Here is a 13,233-nt window from a genome sequence, read left to right on the forward strand (position 1 = left end):
TTCAGAGGTTGAATTATACGAATAACTTTTCATGTCAGTCAGATCTCCGTCCGCTTTAACGAGGTCATTTACTTTGACAGGCCTCAAATGGCCAGCCATGTTTGTTTACAAACGGGGACATAGTTTTGGTTTTTACTGTAAAATGAAAATCATGTGTAATAAATGAAAAAAATGATAATATGAAATCATGTTGTTAATATGAAACTATGTGTCTTGTCTTAAAAATCTCAAATCAGTGAGATTGTAGCATGTAAAACATCTGAAGGGAAAGGCGTGGATTTGTGAATGAATGGAATGAGAAAAAAAAATAGTTCCGTTGTCCAATGAAAATTGATATTTGTTCCACTGACCAATCAGCTTCAAGAATCACTAATTGCACACTGTGCAAATATCAAAAAGTTATTACACTGCATATTTGAGCCCATATGGGTAATAAATAGAGGTTATCACGCGAGTGTGTTTGGGGATGGTAAATATCCTGCATTAGGAAAAAACACTGCATTTAGAGATCCTTTTGGAGCTAAATAAATAGTGTTTATTCCTATTACAGGATATTTACCACCCCCAAACACACAAGTGTGATAACCTCTTTATCATATAATGTTTTCTTTAATTCTGTGCTTGAAAATCGCTTTCCCTCTCTCACAAACATTACCGAAACATTGCGAGTTTTCATGGAGTGCGCGCATTAATATTTATTACGTCACAGGGTAAGTGATGTGTCAGTCGGACAGTGACCGTAGCCAATATAGTTGAAACTGAAATCTGTTTCTTATACAGTGTCGAAGCAACATATACGCAAAACAACAATTGTTTTTACCTGCATTTCGCGGCAATCCATCGATCTGTCCGCTAGAGTAACTGCCCTTTGTCAAAGGGAATCTACTGTAACCCTAGTCTATGAGACGTCACTGCCACGTTCAGGCATTGTTGACAGTCGGCCTGTCCTGTCATAACGTTAAGAAGTGCAGTCAGATGTACACACAGCGACAAAACGAAACAAGGTAACAATTCAAACATATTTCGGCCAAATCTAACTATTTTAATTTGTGGAAACGGTTTCAAGCCGCAGAGGTCTTAGCTCTACAAACACAGATATGGCTACTGATACCACTTGGCTAGGCCTAGTGCCCTCGCAAAATTGTTTCGAAATTTATATCTCCAAAGTTGTCTAAACTTATAAAATGCCTCAGCGACGTCACAGTTAGACACTGATTTTAAGTATATTAGACTGTTCTTTTGATAATGATAGCAATTATCTCTGTAGTTTATCCAGATTCCCGAATTCATTAATTCTGACTCGATTGCCGAATGACAAGGTTGGTTGGTTGGTTGGTTGGTTTGTTATTTAACGCCGCACTCAGCAATATTACAGCTATATGACGGCGGTCTGTAAATAATCGACCTGGACCAGACAATCCAGTGATTGATATCATGAGCATCGATCCACGTAATTGGGACAGATGACATGCATCGACCAAGTCAGCGAGCCTGTCCACCCGATCCAGTTAGTTACGACAAGCATAGTCACCTTTTATGGCAAACATAGGTTGCTGAAGACCTATTCTTACCCGGATCTTCACGGGTCCGAAGGCGACGCCATGTTTGTTTATAAACACTGAAAGTAGTCCCTACTTGACCTTTGATATTTGCATCTCTATCCGCATATGACCTCAACGGATATCGTTTTTATCCGTTGGCTTTATCCTGCCGAGAAGCCTACCCATTAATGATATGATAAAGCACATTATTCTGTCTGATAACTGGTTTGTGTAAATACATTATCACGCAACATTGAATAATCGTACGGGAGTGATTCACATATAAACCTACTGCGTTTCGAGATAAGAGGTGCAAAACGTTGTCAATTCAAATTTTCCAAAGCGTGTCTTGAGACTACAAGTATTTCATTAGAAAAGGAAAAGATATCTTTGTAGGTTATCTGATATCGCTACCTGCCCTGTATTCATGCTAAACAATAGGGTATGGGTGTGCAAGATGAAAATGGCAAATAAGCAATATCCAATTTTTGAAGATTTAACCCAATAGCAATGTCTCGTTTATGCCATATATTCATATAAGTCGGCCACAAATATACATGTAGTTGCAACTCTGCTTCTGTATGACCACATTAAGGCTTGATGAATACAAGTTAACTTGTATTGAAGCCTTAAAGATACACATGCATTACATGTTAATCATATTCATCTGCAAACAGACGAATTATAACTCAGCTTTGGAAATAGTTGGTTGTCCAACAGACGCGCTGTATTGGTGCCTTTGCATGTGTTTGCGACGGTGGCCATTGATTGGGCAAGATCTTTCGCGGACACCTGGCATGGTTACTAATTGATAGAGGTTTATAAAAAAACATGCTTATGATAGAACTAGAAACAGATTTCTTATGATTAAGGAAGCGGTTTTTGAATTTCATCGTATCCCAATTGCAAGGGACGAGGACAGTCACTGGATTGTCTGGTTCAGACTCGATGTGATACAAACCGCAGTCATTTAGCTGGAATATTGCTGAGTGACCAAATATACACTTGGGTCATGGCGCCTGAGACACGGATTCCATTCCCCACATGGGCGCATTGTGTGTAGCCCATTTCTGATGGTCCCCCCGTTTCCGGTGAATGAAGTGTTCGAACATTAATGTAATATGTGGCCTGCAGGTTATATAATGAGTGTGGGTACATCATCCTGACTTGGTCTACAGTTGCAGTGTATTATTATGCCTCAAAGTGAGATTGACCAATCAGAGAGCAGAACTACTGACCCCACGTGAGCCCGTATACAGTCGACCCGTGAAGATTCCGGGGTAGAATAGTCTTCAGCAACCCATGTTTGCCGTAAAAGGTGACTTTGCTTGTCGTAAAAGGCGACTAACGGGATCGGGTGGTCAGGCTCGCAGATTTGGTTGATGCATGTCATCGATCCCAATTGCGTGGATCGATGCTCATGATATTAATTACTGGTTTTAATATCATAACTTGTGATGTGCAAGGACGTTCATGTATTTTGGATCACTTTCATGACTTTAATACGATTTTATAAAGTTAAAATTATCAAAAAGCTTACGCCTCTGAGGTTTGAAGAGTAATCTCCCTTTGACCCTTAATGTCTTAGGTTGTAAGTGTTAAGTTTTGAGTTTTAAGTTTTGACATGACATGTGCGACAAAGATACCAAATAGTGTAAACTTTTCGGCATAATGAATTCGTTATGGTGTCTTTAGTTGCCGTTCTCTGTCATATTAGGTTAGCAGAAAGATATTGGCCGAGCCGTCAGCCGGTGTCATATTAGGTTAGCAGAAAGATATTGGGCGAGCCGTCTGCCGGTGTCATATTAGGTTAGCAGAAAAAGATTGGGCGAGGCGTCAGCTGGTGTCATATTAGCTTAGCAGAAAAATATGTTTCTGCTAACCTAATATAACTTCATAGGCGGCAACTAAAGACACCATAACTTATAGTATGTGTCGACTTATTTCAAAACACGCAAAGCTATTGTCTACCTGGATGGGTCACAGCGAGTTTCTGCACGTGGTGCGTTTCCTGGTTGAAACACTCCACGTGGTGTGCTTGATGTGTAATCACGTGCTCGCTGACATAGTTATAGACTTCGAATAACATTGTTGACATCCACGTGCTATCCACTAAGTATTTGACTCATTTTAGTTATATGTATACACAATACTAATCATGAAGTATGACACAGTTGCACAGTTTATTAGGGAAGAGTGACAGTTAGGGAATAATACAACAGTGATGAGAATACAGAAACATGCTTAAATTGGCAGCATCCAGTTGTAATACATAATTGATAAATAGAAAGTGAATGAAACAAAACAAAGACACGGACTTACAAATGACATGCCGAGGGCGTAGTTGAGGATTTTGAACGACAACGCGTTTAAATTACATTTACTTTATATTATCTCATGAAGATTCTTTTCAACTGCGACTGTACTAGATAAAAGTGATACCAGAACGGTATCACCATAGTACGAGATGAAGATGTCTCAGTGTTTAGACGCTAATCACAACTTTTTTCTGATCATGTATTTAAAATCCTCCTTTCACATATGTATAGGGGTGTTGTGGCAGCCCTGTACTGAATCCATTGATTCGTCAAGTCGCAAACCCAGGTTTAATTTAACAAATGGTTACGTTAGTGCCATACAATGAGTGATTATCAACCTATGAGTGACAACGGGACATTACGCGAGAACTTATTCCTGAACACGCATGATATACTGGTATTATTTTACGTCATTGAGTTGGGGCTACTTGTTTAAGTCAAACCGGCAATCCTCACATTATGGTGACAGAATTAAGAAATGCGCAGCGTGCGGTGTATCCGTCACTTATCCGTCAATTTAACGTGAAGCTTAAGCTGTCAAAAGTAACTGAAACGGACAAAAACGATAATAAAATAATTGTCAACATTATTTTCCACCCACTCCAGCCGGAAGTAGAATGATAATGTCAAACTTGGCTTGTTTACACATACTCCTGACCTTCTGGACCAGCTTGACATCATTAACCGTATTTATGTTAACATGGTTAGAAAAGTGCATGTGTATCATCATGACACCTACACACAATCATTCTACCCTTCGGGGTGATATGGAGGAGATTTGTATCGGTCAATACACATACGGTTCGAACATAAGAAACCATGACAACGAGACAGGAAGTGGGGAACAAGTCATTCTAACAAGTAATGGGACATCTGCCCGATTTATGTACTGCAGAATTACACAAACAATTCTAGAAACAGTATCATAAAACTAAGGAATTAAAGAAAAAAATATCGAAAATATGTTCAGCGGATCCATTCATCAGATGTTGGCGTAAGTTCCGACAGTCTCCAGGATCTGTCGAGAAAACTCCAGACAGAAACGGACGTCATCCTGAAATGACAACATTGACATGAGCTGGTTCCACTGTGGATTACAACACTAGGCTAGCCTAAACAAATCAGGTCGAAAGCATGTTATGCCACAAATAATAGTCAGATGATGTCAGAGCCGTTCCACCATTTGACTGACATCCATCTCAGAGGTAGTCTCGGCCAGAATTGAGATAAGTTGAACTAGTTTCACTAGTTTCACCAGTTTACGTGACTATCGCATTTTTACACAGCTTGCATGTAATCCTGTCCTGACCTTTTTATAAATGTTCCTCGATATCAAAATATAAAGTTAATTTCTATCAACCAAGATTATTCATATTGCAATTTTGTTTTAAAAATTCTCGTTTCATGAACTGCCTGTATATGAGGAGAGATCGATCAGTATGCCTTTTACACAATTACTTCTCTCATAACATCAATTTGTGACACAGTTCTCATTTTTGTGTAGTTTTGTAAAAAATGCTTTTCAACCTATAGTTCATGCCACAACCATAGCGACCTACCATTGTGAAGGGTGCACCTCCATGACGAGCACACAGTCTCCCCATATCAGTGATGACGTCAACAGGTCCGTCGTCGTTCAGTCTGCTGGCAATGTTCACAAGCAGCACCAGGAGCAAGGATTCTGTAGCAGTCCTGGGGACATCACAGAGATATGATAACATTAGCTGGAGCCAATATTAGTGGTGGAGTACAGGCATATTACAACAATGATTAGCTGGACGCAGAATTCGTACCAGAACACAGACATTAGCTTGGACCGACGTCAGAGCTGACATGGAAAACACCAGTAGGTGCATGATGAGATCACGGGAAAAGTGTGGAGAACGAAACCTACATACCTGGACACAATGATACTGGAGCCTCGTTCTGGATCCTGTGTCCATGTGAGCAAGTTGTCTATCAGCTCAGCGACACCTGGATCACGTACACTCCCAGTCAGGTGGTAGTTGTGGATCGTGGTGGTGGTGGTGGCATCATCCTGTTCCATGGAAAGATCAGTTGTTATGTCACCAAACTTCACACATGAATCAGTCCTCAACTTATTTCAACGTAACCGATTGAAAATAATCCGTTAATTGACTATATTGGATATTTAATCGACAGAACCTTCAGGACATAGTGAGTGAATGCTATGTTCCAGCGGTGATCCAGTAACATGCAGCTAACCGAGTCCGACTCAGACAACCCATTAGTTGATATAATTAGCCACGTCCCATGCTGTCGGATATGATGATACACAATCAATCAAGTCAGCGAGTCTCATCATCCGATCGATTTTAGTCGCCGTTTACCACAAACTTCCAACAGGGTCTATAGGTAGAAGACAGGGTGAGTGGTGTGTGTTTACTGGCTGTTTAGGGTAAATCAGTTTATTGAGATATTGTTGGAGGCAAGGTCATATATGTTTGTCATGTAAACAACAAACATGGTATAGTACTGAATCAACAATCGTCGAGATGAATTTCCCACACACAATAAGACATTTCTCGTCGTGCCAGCAAAATGAATTAACTGGTTTCATAATATTACCCTGGCCCCTGTGTGTATTGTTAAATGTAGTGGTACTTAGGCAATCTAGAAATAATATATTTCTCAGTTGGCTCATTCTCAGTTGGAGGAGGGCTGTTCCGTCCTGACAGGATCAACAAGATTCAGTATCCCGGTGAGAACATGAACAAATCAGAATATATCGACTTGAAATGTGGTTACCGCATAAGAGGTGGGATGAAATTAGGTTCATTGTATTATATATATAGCAGTGTGCATGTGAGAGTGAGTGTCTGCTTGTCTGGACTAGAACCGGTTTAATGGTTCTAGCCCACTGACACAGTCTACTGACTTCGAGTGGACTAGCCTTCCACTTTCCGGGCAGACGCCCTATCCACTCTATACATAATTCCACTAACCTTTAATCCAAAATCAATAGTAGTGACTGAGATTCCATCTGACAGCACAGCCTTACTGCGCATGCTAGCTGTGAATCTGGATGTTGTAACGTCCTGGTCTGATGACGGGAGGTGCGCCTGTAAAGATAAATACCTCATGTTTCAAGCAAGGAAGTTTTAGGAACACAAACGTCGACAATAGTCGACAATATTGGTACTGTTGTGACTCAAATGGTTTATGTAGAAAGAAGATACAAACGTTTGCAAGCAAATGTTTTGTAGATTGTCGTCGCTAACCTGCTTCTCTTGACCCCACGTGATGAGTGTGCGGGAATCAGTGTTATACACTGTGTTCCAAATATCTTCTTTGTTGGGACATGAACTCATGATGTAGAAACCATTGTTCGATGTATAAGACTGAAAAAACAGGAGATTAGTATATAGGCTGCAAGCTTCCATGGGATTCAACTGAACACGAACGCAGAAAACATGAGTCGTTTATTATTTGACATAGTTCTTGCTCGTTTTGTCATATTGTGTTAAATTGATGTTAAATGTGTATGCATGCACCCTATGAAATTGGACGCATGGGCCTTTGTACTTACAGGCACTGTTGCGAGGGAGTTCCGCTCACTGTCCACTAGATAACACATAAGTCAAAGTACATTCGTCAGATACATTGAAGACCCGATTATAGAAGACATATTTGTGACAAACTAGTTTCGCATCTTTTGACCACACGTGGTTATTGTTTCAACTGATTACATATTTAAGAGGACAGACATGTCCCATTCACGAGTTACCTTCTAATGCATTTCATATGACACATGCCTATGTAACGATTCACCGATCATTGTTTGGCGATATTCAATGGAATCGTTGTGTGAGGTCATCTTTCGATATCAACAAAATCAAGAGGATATTATATTATGTTCAAATTGAAAATATCGCAAAAAGAAAGACCCCACTACTAACAACACATACACGAAAGTTGATTACATTTTGAACAGAACAGTGTCATGGTCATAACAAGTTTCAGCTTTGAGTGTTGTCAAATTGAAAAGGTCAAATTAAGGTCAAAACTTATAATATAAAAACGGAACATACATGGTGATCCCAACTACAACATGTGTACATAATTCATCCCATTTGGACAAGGAATGCTGAACATCGGATTTGTACCTCTTGAACAAATTGATGAAAACAAGCATATGAAGTTTCAGCTTCGTTGGTCCAGTGGTTTCTGAGGAGATGTTAAACGACGGGCCACGACCTAAACTCACGAGACTTTCTGTCACGTGAGCAAACGTAACAATGTAGGCTAGCGCGTAGGAATACTTGTAGAGAGAAAAATATGTCCGTCATCTTCAAACCATTGATCAAACTAATCTAATTATTCAGAGTTTATCATCAACAGGAAGGGACTGAACATACAAGAACATTGGAAGAACACGGAGAAGGTAAGATAACTGCCAAATACACAATGTCAGGACTTGATGTCTTTAATAAGGTGAAATGGTCTCTTTAAACCAGTCTTGGCGATCCTGACCTTTGTCCAAGTTGCCTTGAACTTTGACCAGTTTCTATTCATTTGGCAGGGTTATTCCAATGATTCATTCGATTATTTCGCTGACAACTTCTAAACAAAAAGTGTTGTATTAAGGCTTGTGTTATGTGATATGTGTATGTATTGTTTCGTCCCAAAGTGCGGTCGATCTTTGCAGCACCTACTGACAGCAGTCTTTCATGCTGGTGCTGCCATATATGTTCACCTTTTTTCTCATTTAATATTGATAGGGCCACGAAGGGCCCATCGTCTAAGTCATGGCAAATCGCTGTGCAGAGTTGCTTCCCTTTAGGCGTTCCAGAAACCTATGACCGTAAGTATAGTACCAGATTCACCCTGGTGATGTTCTTGGTTTGTCAGCACTCACTGACTCGTTCACTGAAGCACACATGCCGAAATATTCTTTCATTTATTGATGTCATGACACACAGTGATCACAATGTCACAGTTTTGCAGATGTCTTTGTGTTAAAATTATAGGGTAATAAGTAGGTCAAATAACAGTGTGCAACTAATTGATGACATATCAACTTCACATCAATTATCTTCATAACAGTGCGACCAATACATTGAAAAATCCCTCAGATCCCTCAACACCATACCCAAAGAAAATCAGACCTCTGTCAATTAATCCTGAAATCCGCTATTTCCGAATACATCCTCAAGAACCAAGGCCATGACATCATGCGGGAAGCCGCCAAAGTCCTGTCTACTGTGAAAAACAGGTGACGACAAAGAACACTACAAGAAGCCATTAAATCAGGAGACACCAGCAAGCTATGAACCGTGACCAGGGAACCTATTTTTATTGCTTTGATCATTGTCGGGGCTAATTATCTAGTTGGCTTTAATTTGTCCATTGTCATTTCCATTCTATTACCCCAAGTCCTTCCATTTGCGTTGTGTTCCTCATAATAAAGAGGTTGACATCCATAAATAATATTCCTTATATATACATGCAATATTGTATTCTACTTACTGGGTGGGCGAGCTTGTAGCGCCTACAACAAATTCAAATTTCAAATGATGCATGACAATTGACAAAAGTGTGGATTGCAATCTGGTCACTGTTACACGAGTGGTTGATGTATTCACGAAATGTCGCACAAGTGTCAGTAAATTAATCAATTTTAAGAAATTTCATCTATTTTGCAGAACCACAACGTTTCATATGTACCTACCTCAAGATGCTGTTGTACGGTCTTGTTTCCCATGGTTACGTTAGTCAAGTCATCAAGGTCAAACCTTTTGAGGAAATTCGAATCCAAAGACGTGTCCCCCTGCGACAACCACATCGCCACCGCTTGGTAGACGAACAGATACTGCTCCTGTGTGCATAAAAGAGTGATAGGGTTAACAAAATCAGCAGCAGCAACGAATGATTTCCTCACTCTTGATTCAATTTAATGACTTCTCTCCATGGTGTTTGATCCTGTGGAGAACTGGGTTAGAACAGGTGCACAACACCCTACTGGTTGTATGAGACGGGACTAAACTAGACTGGGTCCTCCCCGGACGGCGTGGGACATTGATCATAGAAAACTGGTTTGCCCGGCCCAGACTCTATTATTTACAGGCTGCTATGACAAGCTGTAATATTGCTGCGGCGTTACACGACATTCACTCACTCACTCCAGATGAAGATGCGCCTACCTTTGATTTAAACATATTTTATTCAGATTGAAATGGATTGGGAACAAGTTATCCAACTTAGGACTCCCTTTCCATGGTATTTACAAAGCTTGTACAGTAAATCATATACAAGGAAAACAGAAAAGAAGATGCGTGTAAAGATAACAAGAAATGTACAAAAGAGAGAGACTAGTATATGTACATTAAAGTGTTACCCAAATCTCTTTGTATGACTTATAAACATTTGCACTGCTTTAAAGATGTGTTGATTTTCGATAATGGACAAACATTCATTTCCGTTTAACATCAAATTTAAATCTAATTTAGCATTTTTGTTCATGGCGTTCTGTAAAATGTCCCGAATTATTATTAACATAGTTTTTCTTTGGTGGACGTACAATGGACACTTTAATAAATAATGAAATGCGTTTTCACATGGATCACCACATTGACATATTGGATCACATTTTTCCTCTATTCTGTATAAATCATAATTTAACTGGCTTTTCATGTATCTTAATCGAGTATGATGAATATTCAACTTTCTAAATATGGAGGTGCAATGACTTGCTCTTTTTGTATGTATGTCTTGAATTGGGATGTAGATGTACAAGTTCTACCTGCTGCAGGAATAGTGTTCCATAACCTTACAGTTGATGAAATAAAAGAACACGTTGAGTGTTTTAATCTAGTATATGGAATCTCAATATTGTCTGAATTTCTTAAATTATATGATATATTTGAACCTACAGTGGTTGGTACAATGTCTTTAAGGTAAGTTGGGGCAATATTACTTTGTATTTTGTAGAACAAACATAGCTTACGTTTCCTTCTTCGTTCTATTAACGTTTCCCATCCTGTTTCATAATACAGATGTGTGTGCGAAGTATACTTTGGGAGCCCAGTAACTACTCTGGCAGCTTCTAGTTGGAGATTTTCTAACTGAGTTGATAATTCTATATTACACCCATCCCACACTTCACACGCATATTCGAAATGGGGTCTTATGAAGATTGTATATACTTTATTTAATGTATTTCTGTTCAATATGAATTTTAATTTTCTCATTGAATTTATCATTTTTGATGTTGACTTAATTATGTTATCTACGTGACAGGACCATTTTCCGTTTGATGCAAACGTTATTCCCAAATGTTTATGATTTTGAACATTCTTAACTTTACATTCATCAAAATACAAGGTAATGAGGTCTGATTCATCGTTTAAGGAAAATATAACCGCTTCTGTTTTATCTGGGTTGTATTTAATTAACCAGCGTTTTGCCCAGTTACACAGCTTGCTCAGATTTAAATTTAGAGTTGATTCAACAAGTTGATTGTCTGGTGAAGAAAAGCCGAGTGCTGTATCGTCAGCAAAGAGTCTTGTTATGCAATCTAATTCATCAGCAATGTCGTTAACAAACACAATGAATAGAAAGGGACCTAACACCGACCCCTGTGGAACGCCAGCCTTCAAAATCCTTGGCTTGGATAGAGCCCCGCTTACAAACACTGATTGAGTACGATTGCTTATGTAACTGGACAGCCATTCAAGTAAATTCCCTTTTATACCATACATTGCTAATTTGTACATAAGCCCTCTATGCCAGACACGATCAAATGCTTTTGACACATCACAAAAAAACATGCAATATTTTTCTCTATTATCTAAAGATATACAAATTTGATTATACAATTCAATTAATTGATGGACAGTGGAATGGCCTTTTGGAAAGCCCGACTGGTATTTATATAACAATTTATTGTCATGAAAGAAGTTATAAAGATGCTTAAATACAACTCTTTCAAATACTTTACCAATACAACTAATGAGTGATATTGGTCTGTAGTTTGTCACAAGTGAATGATCTCTCTGAATGAAGGCTGCTATGAGAAGCTATAATATTGCTGCGGCGTTACACGACATTCACTCACTCACTCCAGGTGAAGATGCGCCCACCTTTGTCTGGATCATGTTCGTCCTCTGTCTCCTCATGTTGGAGACGATGCTGACAACGTCAACCACGCCTTCTGTCTTTGCCTGCTCCATCAGATTGTCGACAGCTATGTAGGTCCCTGTACTACCTATACCGGCACTTCAGTTGTTGTTAAAACAGAAAGATGTTGAAATAATTATCAGCTTGAACAAACTAATGTACCTTATTACCTGCATTACAAGATACCTCTTTAACACAACAGCTTGTCGTGTTCTCATTGTCATAGATTACATATATTTGTCTTTCACTTCTATTCTTTCTGACCGTTGTGCATACACATGTCTCTGTTCTTGTGTGGCGATAGGTTTACTCTTCAAAAAAAGAAACTTGACATAGATGTAAAACCACTTTTTGCCAAATATCTAAAATAATTACATTCAATGAGAACCAAATAAGTCAAACAGAAAGATGATGTGTCTCTAAATCGTGAAAACACATGCAAAGCACATAAACGTATCGTTTAGGGATCAATTTTACAGCTTCATCCAAACGCAACCACCTGTTATAAACGTGCAGCACAGGATCCTGCATTTAGGCATGCGGGCCCCCTTGCTGAATGGGTATAAACATCCACATCAACGGCTGTTCATACAGTCCTTATAACGGCGGTAGAGGCGGTGACAAAATGCCAAGACTGAATGCAGCTCAACGGAACAACGCCTTCGGGAGATTACAAGCTGGAGCAGCTCAGCAAGAAGTGGCCAGGCACTTTGGCGTGTCCAGACAGAAAATCTCCGCACTGTGGACCCGATACAACAACACCAACAGAGTTGTCGACAAACGAAGGTCAGGAAGACCACCCAAGCACAAGATCGATACATCCGGCTGCGACACCTCCGAGACAGAGGGTTAGATGGGCACGTGCAAGGTGGAGAAATGTATTGTTTACTGACGAGTCCCGTTTCTACTCACACGTGCTTATGGGCGCGCACGTGTCTACAGACGTCGGGGTTAACGTTTCGCCCCTAACTGTGTACAGAGGTTGTCCGATTTGGCGGCGGGAGTGTCATGGTACGGGCCGGAATTCATCTGGGTGGTAGGACGCCTCTCGTGCATATGGCAGGTGCATTGACAGGTGACTTGATCCTTCAGCCTTACGTTCTTCCTCACGTCAACGTTCATGGTGGACAGTTCCAGCAGGACAACGCTCGACCGCATATTGCACGTGTTTGACAGGACTTCTTACAGCACAACAACATCCAGACATTACCTTGGCCAGCCCGGTCACCAGATTT

At 39.9% G+C, this 13,233-nt stretch overlaps 1 protein-coding gene across 1 annotated transcript in view; it reads right to left on the minus strand.

The window, feature by feature from the left end:
- Positions 1-3,920: 3,920 nt before the first annotated feature.
- Positions 3,921-13,233, minus strand: part of LOC139463700 (receptor-type tyrosine-protein phosphatase epsilon-like) — a 50,509-nt gene continuing 41,196 nt past the window's right edge. Inside the window, exons 17-25 of the mRNA XM_071244956.1 lie at positions 11,962-12,097; positions 9,552-9,698; positions 9,350-9,371; positions 7,410-7,444; positions 7,102-7,221; positions 6,826-6,942; positions 5,758-5,897; positions 5,419-5,551; positions 3,921-4,913 (exon numbers count right to left, since the gene is read on the minus strand). Coding sequence (XP_071101057.1) covers positions 4,842-4,913; positions 5,419-5,551; positions 5,758-5,897; positions 6,826-6,942; positions 7,102-7,221; positions 7,410-7,444; positions 9,350-9,371; positions 9,552-9,698; positions 11,962-12,097 — 922 coding nt within the window. The 3' untranslated portion in view covers positions 3,921-4,841. The remainder of the gene's footprint in view (positions 4,914-5,418; positions 5,552-5,757; positions 5,898-6,825; positions 6,943-7,101; positions 7,222-7,409; positions 7,445-9,349; positions 9,372-9,551; positions 9,699-11,961; positions 12,098-13,233) is intronic.

The sequence above is a fragment of the Haliotis cracherodii genome, unplaced genomic scaffold (genome assembly GCF_022045235.1).
Source record: "Haliotis cracherodii isolate W230 unplaced genomic scaffold, xgHalCrac1.p SCAF_16, whole genome shotgun sequence".
Lineage (NCBI taxonomy): Eukaryota > Metazoa > Mollusca > Gastropoda > Lepetellida > Haliotidae > Haliotis > Haliotis cracherodii.